General features: G+C 46.8%; 1 protein-coding gene across 1 annotated transcript in view; it reads left to right on the top strand.

Moving 5' to 3' along the window:
- Window positions 1-13,281, top strand: part of LOC139604283 (rho GTPase-activating protein 39-like) — a 56,913-nt gene that overhangs the window by 35,048 nt on the left and 8,584 nt on the right. The window contains exons 3-5 of the mRNA XM_071455389.1: window positions 1,479-2,781; window positions 5,278-5,824; window positions 7,086-7,175. Coding sequence (XP_071311490.1) covers window positions 1,479-2,781; window positions 5,278-5,824; window positions 7,086-7,175 — 1,940 coding nt within the window. The remainder of the gene's footprint in view (window positions 1-1,478; window positions 2,782-5,277; window positions 5,825-7,085; window positions 7,176-13,281) is intronic.

The raw sequence follows: 13,281 nt of genomic DNA, 5'->3' as shown, positions 1-13,281 counted from the left end.
ACACCTGGGTAGTTGCACAAGAGAGCTGCACGGACTCTGTTGTGGGAAAGGAGCCAGCCCTGCAAAGACGGAGGTGCAGCAAGTGTGATCAGTGTCATGAGGCCTTTGAACCCTGGCCAGGGGTCAGGCACTGTGCCCATGACAGGGCAGTGCCAGCCTCGTCTGCGCCACTCATGATGCCATTGTGTCAAGATGGGATTCACAACACATTGCCAACAGAGAGCATGTTCTGCCAAAAATATGGTAAGCAGTGGATGGGGAAGGAGCACACCACCCCTTTAGGAGGACAGTGATTGGGAACAGATGTGAGACATTAGGTGTTGGACAGAGGATGTAGGGAAGGTGACCAGAGTGCACCAGGTGAAATAGGACACCCACAGTGATGGGGGGCAGGTGTAGGGAGAGCAGGGGGTGCGCAAATGCACTGGCAGGATAACCATGGGGGAAGGACAGGCAGAATACCCCAGGGAAGCTGTGCTGAAGGAGGTGGCTGGCACCTTGCCAGGTGACAGGGCTCTGGAGAGCAGGAGCGGAGCAAGAGGGCTGGTGTCCACATACCTTGGGATTTGGTAGGGAAGGCACAAGAGAGCCAGACATGGTGGGGGGCACCTCTGGACATGCAGCAGAAGTGGATGTGTCTGCCAACACAGAGGCCATAGAGGACAGGTCAGCAATGTGGAGTGAGGAGCAAGGTCAAGGTACAAACAGCAGAAGAGCTATGAAGGTGTTAGGGGAGCATCTCCTGTCTCAGATGGAACACATGCAGTACACCCTCAGGTCTTACCCAGTGATGGCTGGTAGCAGATACATGGACGTTGGGCACAATTCAAATGGAGTTAGGGTCAGATTCAAGGGGACCTTCCTGGGGACTGTGATGCCTTGGAAAACCTGGAAGCTGAGCTGTTTTAATATCCTTTCTGTTCCCTTTTCCTCGGAGCTTACAAACACAGACTGGCTGTGGTCACAGCCTGACAGCAGGTTGTTGTTGCTACACTGTAGAATATATCCTGGGAACTGGGGTGTTGCAGTGGGCATGTTGGGTTGTGGTGGATCCCGAGTGCTGCCACGGATCAGAGGTGATACTCCCAGCAGAGGAGTGTTTCACAGCCATGGGAGCTGAGCAGGGCCGGTTGGTGTGGTCAAGGGTACCAGATCCTAGGGCATCTGGACAAGATTGGGTGGAGATGTGGCAGGTTGCATGGGAATGTAAGCTGTGAGTGGAGAATGGCCACCCCCATATATCTCCCATAGACCTCGTAGGTTTTTCTACAAAATAAACGCATATCTGGAAACTTATATAAAAAAATAGCATGGTCTGGAAGGACTATCATCATAGTTGGATAATCTGAAGGCAGGTACTTCAGGGGACTATTCAGGCACTTTGAGACTAACTATTTGGTATTTTGGTAGACGTAGAAGGTACTTCAGTAAATATAATTCTTAAATAATTGTGTGTATTTGTATCTTTCTTCTTTTAGGGAGACTCCTACCCACTGGCAGCCTCTGCCAGGCACGAAAGCAGCCTTGTTGGTCAAAGTGAACAGTTTGAGGCAGATGCAGAACTTTTCAAACAGTTCTCTTCAGCTGCAGGGTGCTCCAAAGCCCAACAGCCCAAAATCTCTTCCCAAACCAGCTATATATGCTCAGCCTCAATCCACATCCCAGAGCCCTGGAGCCACAAAGCAAATGCCTACTGGAGAAACAAAGCAGTCTATGCAGATCAAAAAGACGGAGAGTGGTGGGTTTTGCCTGGTGATGATGAATGGTCCTACTTCTCAAACACCTCCAAGAAGCCGGACAGGAACCCCCCAGCCTGCATCCCCCACATATGCCTCTCCTGCACCTATATATGATGAGCCATCTTTAGAGTTGCCAATTTATGACGAGCCACCAGTAGATATGGACACTGAAAGCATTTGTGTGAGTGGGATGTCTCCACCAAGGTCACCAAGCAATAGCTTAAAAAAGCAGCTGCAACCAACCAAATTATTGCAGCATCCCAGTATTCAACAACAGCAAGCTGCAAAGAAGCATACAAGAAATCCCTCTTTCACTGAATACAGCCCAGCTGGCAGAGAATACATAAAACATATGGTCAATGTTGACCAATCTGCCAAACTCTCCCACTCTTCTGTTGCAACAACAGATACCTCCACTAAACTGGCTGGTCAGCTTGCTTCTAAGGACAGCTTCAAGGAGTCTTGGAGGATCTTGGAAGCCAATGTTCGCAAGAACATGGAACTCCACCACAGTCGGCAAAACAGCCTGCAGACTCAGGAGTACCCAACTGGCCATCAGGATTCTGGTTATTCAACTGGCCCTTCTCCAAGCTTGAGAAAAAGGAAAGGAAGGAGGCAAGGAGCAGGTCAAGCAAGACCTGGCTCTGTGGGCAGCAGCAGTGAGCTCACAGCTCTGAATGATAAAGTGATTGCTGAGATGCGTGCTGTGGTGGGTAGGTCAGCAGCTTGTAGGGGAAGCAAAGCCAGCCTGGATGCTGAGAGCCTGGAGAATGATGTTCCAGCAGAGAGCAGCAAGGTCAGGTTTCAGTCTGACCACTTGAAAAAATCCGTCAGCCAGAGCTCCAGGGATGATGTCGCAGCCAGCAATAGGTCTCTGTACAGACAGGACCTGGAGATTAGGGAATTCTTTCCCAGCAGTGTGGCTGCTCCACAGGACAAAATGAGGCAGAAGAGAACTTTTGAGAAAATAGATTCTCTAGAAAAGAATGTCACCAGCCAGACAACCTTGGCTCCATCAGTTGCTACACGCCATTCCTCGCAGGTACTTCCCCATCTGTGCCATGTTAAATTTATTTTTTTTCATTGCTAGACTTGCTAGACTCATCATAGAGAGCCTGTTTCTGGGGGATTTAATTCCAGGCGTGTGCTGCAGGCAAGACACATCTGTTCCTGCAGAATAGCAAACAGCTAATAAAGCTTCACATCTTTGCTCGTGGAAACTCTGTTTGAGGCCAGTGGCTTGAGAGGAAGGAGAATTGTGGGATGGGGCTCATGTCCAGCAAGGCCTCAGCACTGTGGGTAGTTCCGCTCTGCTACTTGGGTAAAATGTGCTTGCCTAATCATGTTACTCTCACTCATGTCTTCCCTCATACGTACTTTCTTTACTGGAATGATTTGAGTTGGTGCATATGGCATCAAGATTTGCATAGCCACATGACAGCATGTGGCTCTTTCTCTCTCTCTCCTTTTTCAAATGGTTCCTCATATGCTATTCTCCTTCCCAATTCCTGAACATGGAATAGCAGTATCTAGAAAATCAGTGTCAATGGCTCTAGCATCTTGTTGGAAATAGCTATTTTAAAGCCCCATTAGTGTGCCTGCACAAGGGGAGTAGTTTTCTCTCTAACACAGCACTTCTGCAGGATTATTTTGCCATCTTTTTTCTGACTTGGATTCAAAGGAATGTCCTGCTTCCTGGTGTTAGTTCAGATTTAGGTTCTTTGTAGATAGTTTTATATCTCCTGAAGCGTTTTCCCTTTTTTGTCTTTGCTCACTCTTTGTTCCCATTTTGAACAACCAGGATCTTTACATCAATTTGATAAGGCAGAGCTGATAATCATCCTCCATGCTGAAAAGTGGCTTCTTACTTTTTTCTAGTTTTTCTTCTGTTTGCTGGTACAAAGTTTTTCATGAAGAAACTTGGGAAAGGTCCTTGACTATTCCAGATTGCTCCAGCAGACCTGTGAGGTGTAACTTTTCTTTGAAAGCCAGGCTGACACCTCTCCACTCTATCAGATTTATCTGTATGTGCTCTCTTTATTGCCATTTTGGATCAATAAGTGCCTTGCTTTCATCTGAAACCTTTTGGAAAACTGATATCATGTTCCCACTTTTCCCACTTTTCAGGCACAGAGACACATCAAGTTTACATGACTTACATGTTACTATTAATAGTTCAGCAATTTCATTTCATAGCCTCTTTAGACTTGGTAGGAAACTGCTCTCCAGTCTTCTGGCTATGTTACACCATGTTACATTGACAGGGAGAGCTGAAACTTGATTATGCACAAGAGATGGTGGGTTGGGGATAGGCTGTGAATGTCCTTGAAAGTGAAGAAAAATAATTTATATGTGGTAACATGGAGAAGCAGAAGATTAAAAGAGACAGATGTTGTGGTAGAGGCAAAAAGAGTCAATTAAAAAAAATATTCACAAAAATACTCAAGAGTCCAAGTAAAGAAGGGAGGAAGTTGCAGAAAATTTGGCAGCAAAATCACTGCCTCACCTGAAAATAACATCCAGTGGCTTGAGTGAGCAGTGATGTCTTGTGCTGGGCTTGTTTGATAGAGAGGAAAATTGGGAGATAAGAAAACTCAGTATTGGAGGAGGGTGGGCAGAAGTTCTGGAACAGGCTAAGCAGATGTGGCTGTGAATGAGATGTGAGAGAGAAGCCTGAGAGAGAGCAGAAGAGAGAACCCAGAGCCTCCTGAACCTCAAGATAGTATGAGGAGGTGACTCCTCAGAAGGAACATGCTGAAGGAGCAGGTAGGGTGATAGAAGGAAAACCAACTCCAGGCAGGTAAAGTGGTTTGAAGGAGACTGAGGATGTCGAGATGGCAGAGAACTGCAGGTGGGGATTTTTAGTCAGTGTGTTGAGTGAATTCAGAGGGTGAGGAGATAGAGGAGTAACTCAAGGGATAAAAAGAACAATGTAAAAAAACAGGAGAGATTATTGTGCCCCAGGCTGGCAATGAGGGGTGGAATGTGATGTGTGCTAATCCCATCATCCGCATGCAGAGACATGTGGGGTGTGAGATGGGAAAGGGTTGGACTGCAAAAGCCTCTGTCCTGAATTCAGGAGTTCCTTTATACTAAGAAGGAAACACTGACTTGCTCTAAACTTCTAAGAACTAATGTGTATTTTGGGGTTTACTGTAGACCAGTGTCTCGCCCTTCTCCTGGGCTCCTGGAGCTCCATTGAAACTGAGGAGTGCAGAGATACTTGTTTCCTTGATGTGTGCTTGGTGCCACAGAGCTGTGCTGCTGCTCTGGAAATCGGCTCAACTCCTGTCTATCCCCTGTAAACTCAGCAACAGCTGGGATGCTCAGCCCTGTTGCTCCATGTCCCAGCACTTCCCTTAGGGGCAGCATTGGTGTGTGGCTGTGCCACACACTACATTCTACATGTACCAAGTCATGTTTGTACAGATTCACCACTGTGCAGTTGCGGGCAGCTTCATGCCTCACTGTGGATAATTTTCCTAGCCAGGTAAGGAGTCACCTAAGCTGCTTTTAACATGTCTGTTCTTCTTTGCAGCCTGAGAACATAGAGCTGAATCCCAAGCAGGAGGGCAGCAGCCAGCGTGGTGGCTGTGTGGAATGCCATTTCCCTTACAGCACCCTACGGAAGCCCATCTCTCAGAGCAGCATGGCGGATTGGGCTTCCAAAAACCTGAACATGCACACACAAGGCATCTTCCGACGAAGGATCTCCATCTCCAACATGCTGTCCTGGAATGGTGGCTCCATTAAAAAGCCAATGCTCATCACTAGCAACCGGACCATCAAAAAAGAGGCATGCGAGATGTTCAAACTGGTGCAGAGCTACATGGGAGATCGTCAGACTCGCATGGACCGCAATCACGTGGCACTGGTCATGGTCACCAAGTGCTGGAGCATGCAGGGCTTGCGGGATGAGCTCTACATACAGCTGATCCGGCAGACAACAGATAACATGTGCTACCGAAGCCTGGCATGGGGCTGGGAACTGATGGCCATCAGTCTGGCCTTTTTTTCCCCATCACCCAAATTTCAGTCTTACCTGGAAGGTTACATTTACCGCCACCTTGACAGTGATGAAAAGAGTAAGTGCCTCATGCACCTCCTCTGTATGCAGCAGCATCTTGGTGGGTTGTGCCACATAGCCAAGGTTGTCTGGGTTTTAAAAGTACAGGTAGTCCCCAGCTAGTGCTGTGGGCTCTGTTAGTGAGAGCACAGTGTGTTGTCTGAGTTCACCTTTCATCGGTGGGATGAAGCTGCCACCAGCTCGTGTCTGGCAAAAAATTGCAAGCCCCAGACTGTGCTTACCTCACCCACCAGCACTGAAATGAGCTGATGTCAGCCCTCCAAAGGCTGGGTTCTCTGATGACATAATTTACTTTTAAGATCCTTGAAGCTGGCAAAATAAAAGGATTGTTAACATCTAAGTTTTTAAGGGAGCCATTGCAGACACTGAGAACAGACCTCGGCTGTTTGGGGATCCTGAAGAACACAGGCTTTTAGTGTGAAGAGATAAAAATTATCTGTCTTTCAGAAGTTTGGGGACCAGCCCAGCTTATATTCCGTTATTACCCCAATTTTAAATTGCTATAGCATCCAGTTGGAGGGGGGGCAGGGTGTGAAGAAAAGAAAAAAAGCAAAGTACCAGCCTGGAGAGTATTAACTCTGGTATTTATTGGCTTATTTCCACTATTTTAGCCACACTCACTGTATTTTGTCCAATCTCAGGCCAGAAACCAGACACCTATTTTCCTCTTGATCTCTGGGGACCTGCTGTGTTTGAAGCCCCCCCAGGTCTCCAGAGTGGCTACAGGAGTTCTGCCTCAGCATCCCTCTGCCCCTGCTCATGAGCATGGCAGCAGAGGTTGGACCAAGGGGCAAGTGCTACACTGGCAATATTTGCCTTCTTTTTTTATGATTTTAGCCTTAATGTGGGATTTCTTCACTGAACTGCCTGTTGTGCAGCACTAAGTTTGAGTTTTATAAAGATTTTCAGCCATTGTCACGTCTGTCCAAAAACATTCCCTCCAGCTGTGCTTTGCCTAGAATGCAGGCAACAAGGAAGAGTACTCTGAGATATTGTGAAGATGGTTCTTTTGCTGGTATTTAGGCAGCAAGTTTATTTAGGTATGAACTTTTCAACTGTTTGGCCATTTGGATAAGCTGAATGATGTTCTGAGCCCCTCATTCAGGTTCATTGGGAGCTGGCTGTGGTGCAGGACCTTTCCTTTGACAGAGCTTCTTATTGCTGGAGTCAGGCTGGCTGCCATATCTCAGGGCAGTTCTGTATTTTGGTATTTTAGTATATACCACATAATTAATCAAGACCCTCTTCTGAATTTTCAGTTGCCCAGCACATCAAGGAGCTTGTGGATTTGAAAAACAAGAAGATCACAAAATCCAGGAAAAAGAGAAAACAAAACACAGAGGATGAAGGTAGGGAGAGGCACAGGAAGCTGAGAGAGGGGTCTGCACTGACTTTAGGCAGGTAGCAATGCTGAGCTCTGCTGAAAATCAAACCATTTCTTTAAATACAGAGACTTGGGTTTGGGAAAATTTATCTGGTGGCAGGCTGGTGTTCAAGATTAGACCAGAGCATGGATCAGCAGTGCCAGTGGCAGCTGGGCTGCATTTGGGACAAGTGGGGGCCCTTTCTGTCACAATTGTGCAAGTTGTGTGAGGGATTTTAAGTTGGATGCAGATCTGGGGCTGTAATTCCTCTGATCTGTGCATGCCGCATTTCCTGGAGCATATTCTGGTGCTAGAAGCCAGAAGCCATATGAGAAAATGTGTTGAAAAGAACCTGTCTCAGTTGTTTTAATGGATTTTGTAAATCACTGCCTAACCCCAGGCTCTTTCTGGAGGGTGCTGGTACTTGGTGAAGGACACTGCCTTTTTCTCGCCAGAACTGGCTTCCCTTGCCCACACTTTCTGAGCTCTGCAGCCCAGGGCTTGCCCTGGCATCTGTGCGGAATGAGCAAGAGCTCATGCATTCCTCCAGACTTAGTTTAATTGCTGGCTGCAGGATAACACTTTATCTGGCTAAAGCCTTACTAGGCAAAGTCCATTCAATATTTTTTATATCGCTTTCAGGAAACTTCAGTTAGCCCTGTGAATTCCTCTCAGGTAGCAGTTTATATCAAGTGGCTTCAGTGTTTTTAATCTGTGAGAGCTGGAGTCCAGCTTCCTGCATTCCTGAGCACTCCCAGCAGACAGCTGCTGCCTATGATGGCTTCCCTGTGTCACTGTTGTGTCACCCTGTTTCATGAGGCAGCTGCAAGTCAAGGGGTAAGGGTGAGGACAGCCCTGGGTTGAAGCTCCTGCACTAACAGTGTTCAGTGTTCTCTGTCTCTGGTGGGATTCGGAGCAGAGACCTGCAATTGCATGGAAGGATTATATTTCTGGTAGGAATATGTGTTTTTTCTTTCCTGTTCAGGCCCAGGAGAGTTCAGGCCATTCTGAGCCTTTGAAAATTCATTTTGCATGTGCTCCGAGGGACTAAGACATCTTTTTGAGACAACTCCTTGGAGATTGTTCTGTTCAGCAGGACGTGATGCCTGTGGGCTGAGCGGGCTGTTCTGTGCAATTATGTGTCTAAATTCTGTGTGCTGGAGATGTGCTTAGGAAAACAGATGTAGTTTTTACCTAAAAACAAACGTTAAATTTAAAACAAAATAGAAACAAAAACCAACAGTTAGACTCTTTGTAGGCCCCTTCCAACTCAGGATTTTCTATGTTGCCTCTGATACGTATTTTATATATATATATATATATATATATATATATATATATATATATATATATATATAAAGGCATGCTAGGATAACTTTATAGAGTTTCCAGAAGGAAGCACTTGAAAGTCAGCTGTGCCTGTGAGCCTGTGTGGCCTCAGCTGGGGCTCTGGTGACAGGTCACACACAGTTACCTTTCATAGAATCATGGAATCATTAAGGTTGGAAAAATCCTCTAAAGTAATTGAGTCCAACTGTTCCCACAGCACTCTCAAGGCCACCACCAAATCATGTCCTGAGGTGCCGCATCCATATAATTTCTTAATACTTCCAGGGATGGAGGTTCCACCCCTGCCCTGAGCAGCCTGTGTTCCAGTGCCTAATTACCCTTGCAATGAAGAAATTTTCTCTTATATCCAATCTAAATGTGCCCTGGCGCAGCTTGAGGCTGTTTACTCTTGTCTGTCTTTCTGGCCCTAGAGGCTGCTCTGGCAGGGACCAGGCTATGAGTTGTTCTGCAGGGGTTTAACAGAGGAGGCAGCAGGGCTGGCAGCTCGCTCAAAACAGCTTTTTTGCAGTGACTGAAACTATGAGGACTTTTCCTCGAGACTGACTTTAGAATTGCACCTGAAGTAAGGGGAAATCTTGCAGGAACATGCCATGTTCTCTCTGCTGCTGGCTGGAAAGGTCAGGTTTTTCCCTGGAGCACCTACTTCTGGCTAACCAGCCCTGCTTTCCAGATGTGTGAGGGTTGGGTAGGATGCGTCTGAAGCTGCAAGGCTGTTGCGAGAAGTTTCTTAGTGGCTCTGAAATACTAAGATGCTTATGGATGCTGTAACATCAGTTTAGCAGAGAAATCCATAAGGAAATCAAAGGCACTGACTTCAGTCAGAACTGAGTAGAAGATAAGTAGGCATCTATGTAAGTCTTTCAGTGAAAAGTTGAGTTGAAGCAGTGATTCCCCACACATGTGCACATACTGTTTTCAGTCCAGAAGCTCATTGGTGAGTAACATTTACCACCTGACATATACCCAAAGAAAGAATTCTGAAGTTTTCCACACTTAACCTCTGCAGTATTCATCTTCTAACTTAATTCTCTGTGAATAAATGAAATACAAATGTGGTTCAAGGTCTTTTCATGCATGAATAACCTGTGGCAGGCAGAAGAATAATGGGTAGGAATAAATGCTGCGTTTTCAGAAGGAGGACTGTCTGCTGATCCCACAGAAATGTGAGCTGGTCTTTGGATTTGTACAAGGAGACAAATCATGAGCTGACAGCTCAGTGTTGACAGAAAATTGTTAACAGCCATAAAAATGAAGGGTGCAGAGGGATCTGGTGAGAGTGACAAACGGAGTGATCAAGCAGCAGAGAATGTTGTGTCACCAAAAGCAATGTTTTTACATGGGGGAGAGGTCCCTAACTGCAAGTGCAGGGGGAGGTCCCAGTTGAGCCTTTTTGAGGAGGGAAAGACATTTTCCAGCTTGTATATGAATTCCTATAAACACATACACGTTGCTAGGAAGTGGTCAGAAACCAAAAGAGGGATCAGGAGCTTGCAGGGAAGGGACAGAGAGCAAAGCAGCACTTGGCTGTAGTCGTGCTGTGCCCACTCTGTATGTCCTACCCAGGGGTCCCTCCAAGGCTGATGAGTGAGGCAGGGAAGGTGACATGTGAGCTGGATGTGGAGGTGGGAAGAGGGGAGATGGTCTATGGGATCAAAGAAACTTAAGATTATCTGGGGAAAGCAAGAGTGAAATTTCTCACTGTGTGCCATAGCAGAGCTGAAAGCTGCCTGGTTCTGGTGTTGGGCAGCAGGCTCAGTAATGGTCTGTCCTGAAGCACAGAATGAAATCCCAAAGGGCTAGTACATTGTTCAGATTGCCATGACCTTTCCAAAGAAGCATCTTGAAGAAGACACCTCGGGGGCACAGGCACATCGGCGCTCATGCCAGGTGATTTCAGTTCTGCCGTGATCCAGGCAACACAGAAGGAAAGACAGGGTCTTTGTGTGGGGTTCCAAGGAGGGCCTTTATTGAGCTTCTTCCTCAAAGGGATCCAGGGATGAGCAGCCACTCTGGCAGGGAAAGCAGGGTTTTATGTAGGGATCGTGAGGGGCAGAGCAGAACACCAGGGCCAATGGGATGAGGGCACAGGGGTAGAGGGAGTGGGAAGGGCCAATGGGATGCATTGAGTCTGCGCATCACAGCAAGGTATGCTGGGAAAAGCTTTTTCCCTTACCCTAACAAGGGTGGTTATGGCTTGAGGGGTTTTCTGTCCAGGGGAGTTATTGTGGGTTCTTTCCCTGTTGGCCCACCAGCCTCCACAGTTCAGAGCATAAAGAGGCTTAGAAAGAAATGGGACAAATGCAAAGAAGGGAGGTCTGTCTCTTGATGGTTAATGGTCCAGGTACAACACTGCCTGAGGGTATTGCCCACCTGCTATTAGCTAGGAGTTTTTTGAAGGGGGATACTAATCTTTAAGACATCCTGTATCTGTGTCTTATCTTGGTGACAGGTGCAGGCTGCTGGCTTGTCTGGCTGATGAACATGGCATTTCCCATATAGGGAATGGTGATTGAGAAGCATTGTTGGGGTGTAGAAGGAAACACTGTGAAATGGATCCTGGGCAGATCTAAGCCAGGAGAGCAGTGATGCTGGTGCCAAGCCCAGTTTACCTGCTCAGGAGTACCTACCCTTATGCTATAGAGTGCAGTGAGATGGGATCCTGGTCTGAGAACCTGCTCTGGCTGTGCCAGGCTGAGATCCAAAAGTCTGTGGTAAATCGGAGGAATATCTAGACAACAGCTTTCTGTAGTGCTAAAATACATATTCTATGGCCAGGTCCTAAATCCACACTGTTTGGTGAATTTTTAGGACTTTTTGTTTTTTGCAGGAAAGCATTTAAGTCAGTTCCAGAAGGTATGTTCCTGCATGTGTCTAGTCTGGATTTTAACTTTTTCTAAAAGGAGATGTTCTTTAAGATGCTGTCCACATATGTTTCTAGGCTGGAATATGGAGAAATATTTTCCTTTGAAAACTATTTTTCACTGTGTGGGCTGTTAGTAGTCATCCGTTCCATAGGGAATAACAGATCATCTTGGATTTCTCAGATTCATTATGGGCTCACAGAGTTGCCTTCAGGATTAGCCCTTTCCAGGTAGTGCAGATGAAGCTGCCCAGCCCTGCAGCAAGAGGCTGGAGGGAGTACCTAGCCCACATGTCTGGAAATGTCAGCGTGCGTGATGAGCTCAGTGCCAGTAGTCAGTCTCTAGCTGAGCGTTTTGAAAGCAGCAGATGGTTGGGACAGGTTGCTGGTTTGGAAAAGCTGAGGCTAAAGCTAAATTCTACTCCTCTCCCTCATGTTCCTTCCTGCAGCTCAGCATGGGCCTCCTGGCCTCTCCATGTCTCTCTCCATTGTTGCCCATCCCACTCTGCACATGCCTTGGAGCCAGGAACACTTATGTTGGAGCAGATGGCTTCTACTCTGGAGTGGGGCATGGAAGCCATTGGTTTGTGCCCTCTGGGATGAGTGCTGCTCACCCTGTTCCTCAGGGCTTTTACCTCTTTTTTGGCCATTCAGGTCTACGGACAGTAACTCCTCCATCCTCTTGTGCACGTAGCAAGTTTATTTTTCAGTTACTTAAATTTGGTCAGCTTCACATGTGACCCCAACAGGCCCCGTTGGGTCAGAGGCTGTACATGGTTGTCATGGGAGCAGGAGGCCTTGCTTCAGAAAGTGCTGGATGTAGGTTTTAGGCTTTTTCTGAGACTGGGGAGCTTCCTAGGAAAATACAAAATAGGCTTCAAGCAGATGTGTCTGATTGCTGCCCATGCATCAGCCATGCAGAATCTGCAGGACACCAGTTTCTTTTGCAAACATTGTTAAGCTTTTAGGGTGATTATGTTTCATGGTCTAAATACAGTGTGAAAAAATAATTCTTATTATTAGTTGTGAATGTGCTGTCTCCTGCAAAATTGCTGGGATGCAGAGACGCAGTCCAGCTTCTTCCCCTTCCCCTCTAAGAAGGTGACACCTCTCTTCAGGGTGTGTCTCACACTGGACAGCAGAAGCTGTAACCTGGGATAATGAAGCATCACAGGGCATCTCATTTGGTTTGTTTCCTTTTAATCCTTAGATATTCCCAGTGCAAGTCATGCCTAGCAGGATTTTTGCTTACAGTGAATATTTTGCATTAGATATTCCCTAGAGAGAAATTCCCAAAACTGGCTTTCCTTCCCATTGCCTGTGGGAAATGGGAATGCTGTTCTACCGGCTCTGGTGTGGCTCCAGCTGTGAGGCAGATTGATGGAGGCAGGAGGTGCTTGTTTCATCGAGAGGAGCCAAGGACTGTGGTTTCTCTGCTGGCTGAGAGGATAACACATCTCCCACCTCTGCTTGGGAAGAGTTTGTCCTCCCTCTGCATTAAGAGGATTTGAAGACGTCCAAGCTCCCAGCCAGCATAACTAAGCCATAGGGTGTGTGAAAGGCTGATGTGAAATGCACAGCATCTGACTAGAATGTAGACTTTCACCACCACAAGTATTTGAACTGTGCTGCAAGCTTTGGGCCTGGCAGGGAATCAAATAGGGCAGATCTATTCACTGCTTTCAGCTAACAGTTTTGGGTTTTACTTGAACAAGAACAAAAGGCCAATGGTTTTGGAAAAACTCTCTCAGCAATCAGTGCTCTGTCATTGCAAACATTTCTCTTGGTGTCATGGGAGGATTATCTCTGTGAATGGTGGCTTGCACTTGCCTTCAGAGTACACTGAACCAAGCACAAACAGAGCAGGTGCTCTTGTGGAGG

Source organism: Agelaius tricolor, unplaced genomic scaffold, assembly GCF_023055355.1.
Source record: "Agelaius tricolor isolate 1412-34295 unplaced genomic scaffold, bAgeTri1.0.p SCAF_49, whole genome shotgun sequence".
In the NCBI taxonomy this organism is placed as follows: domain Eukaryota; kingdom Metazoa; phylum Chordata; class Aves; order Passeriformes; family Icteridae; genus Agelaius; species Agelaius tricolor.
The sequence above is the reverse complement of the archived record's forward strand: the minus strand, read 5'-3'. Positions and strand labels throughout refer to the sequence as shown.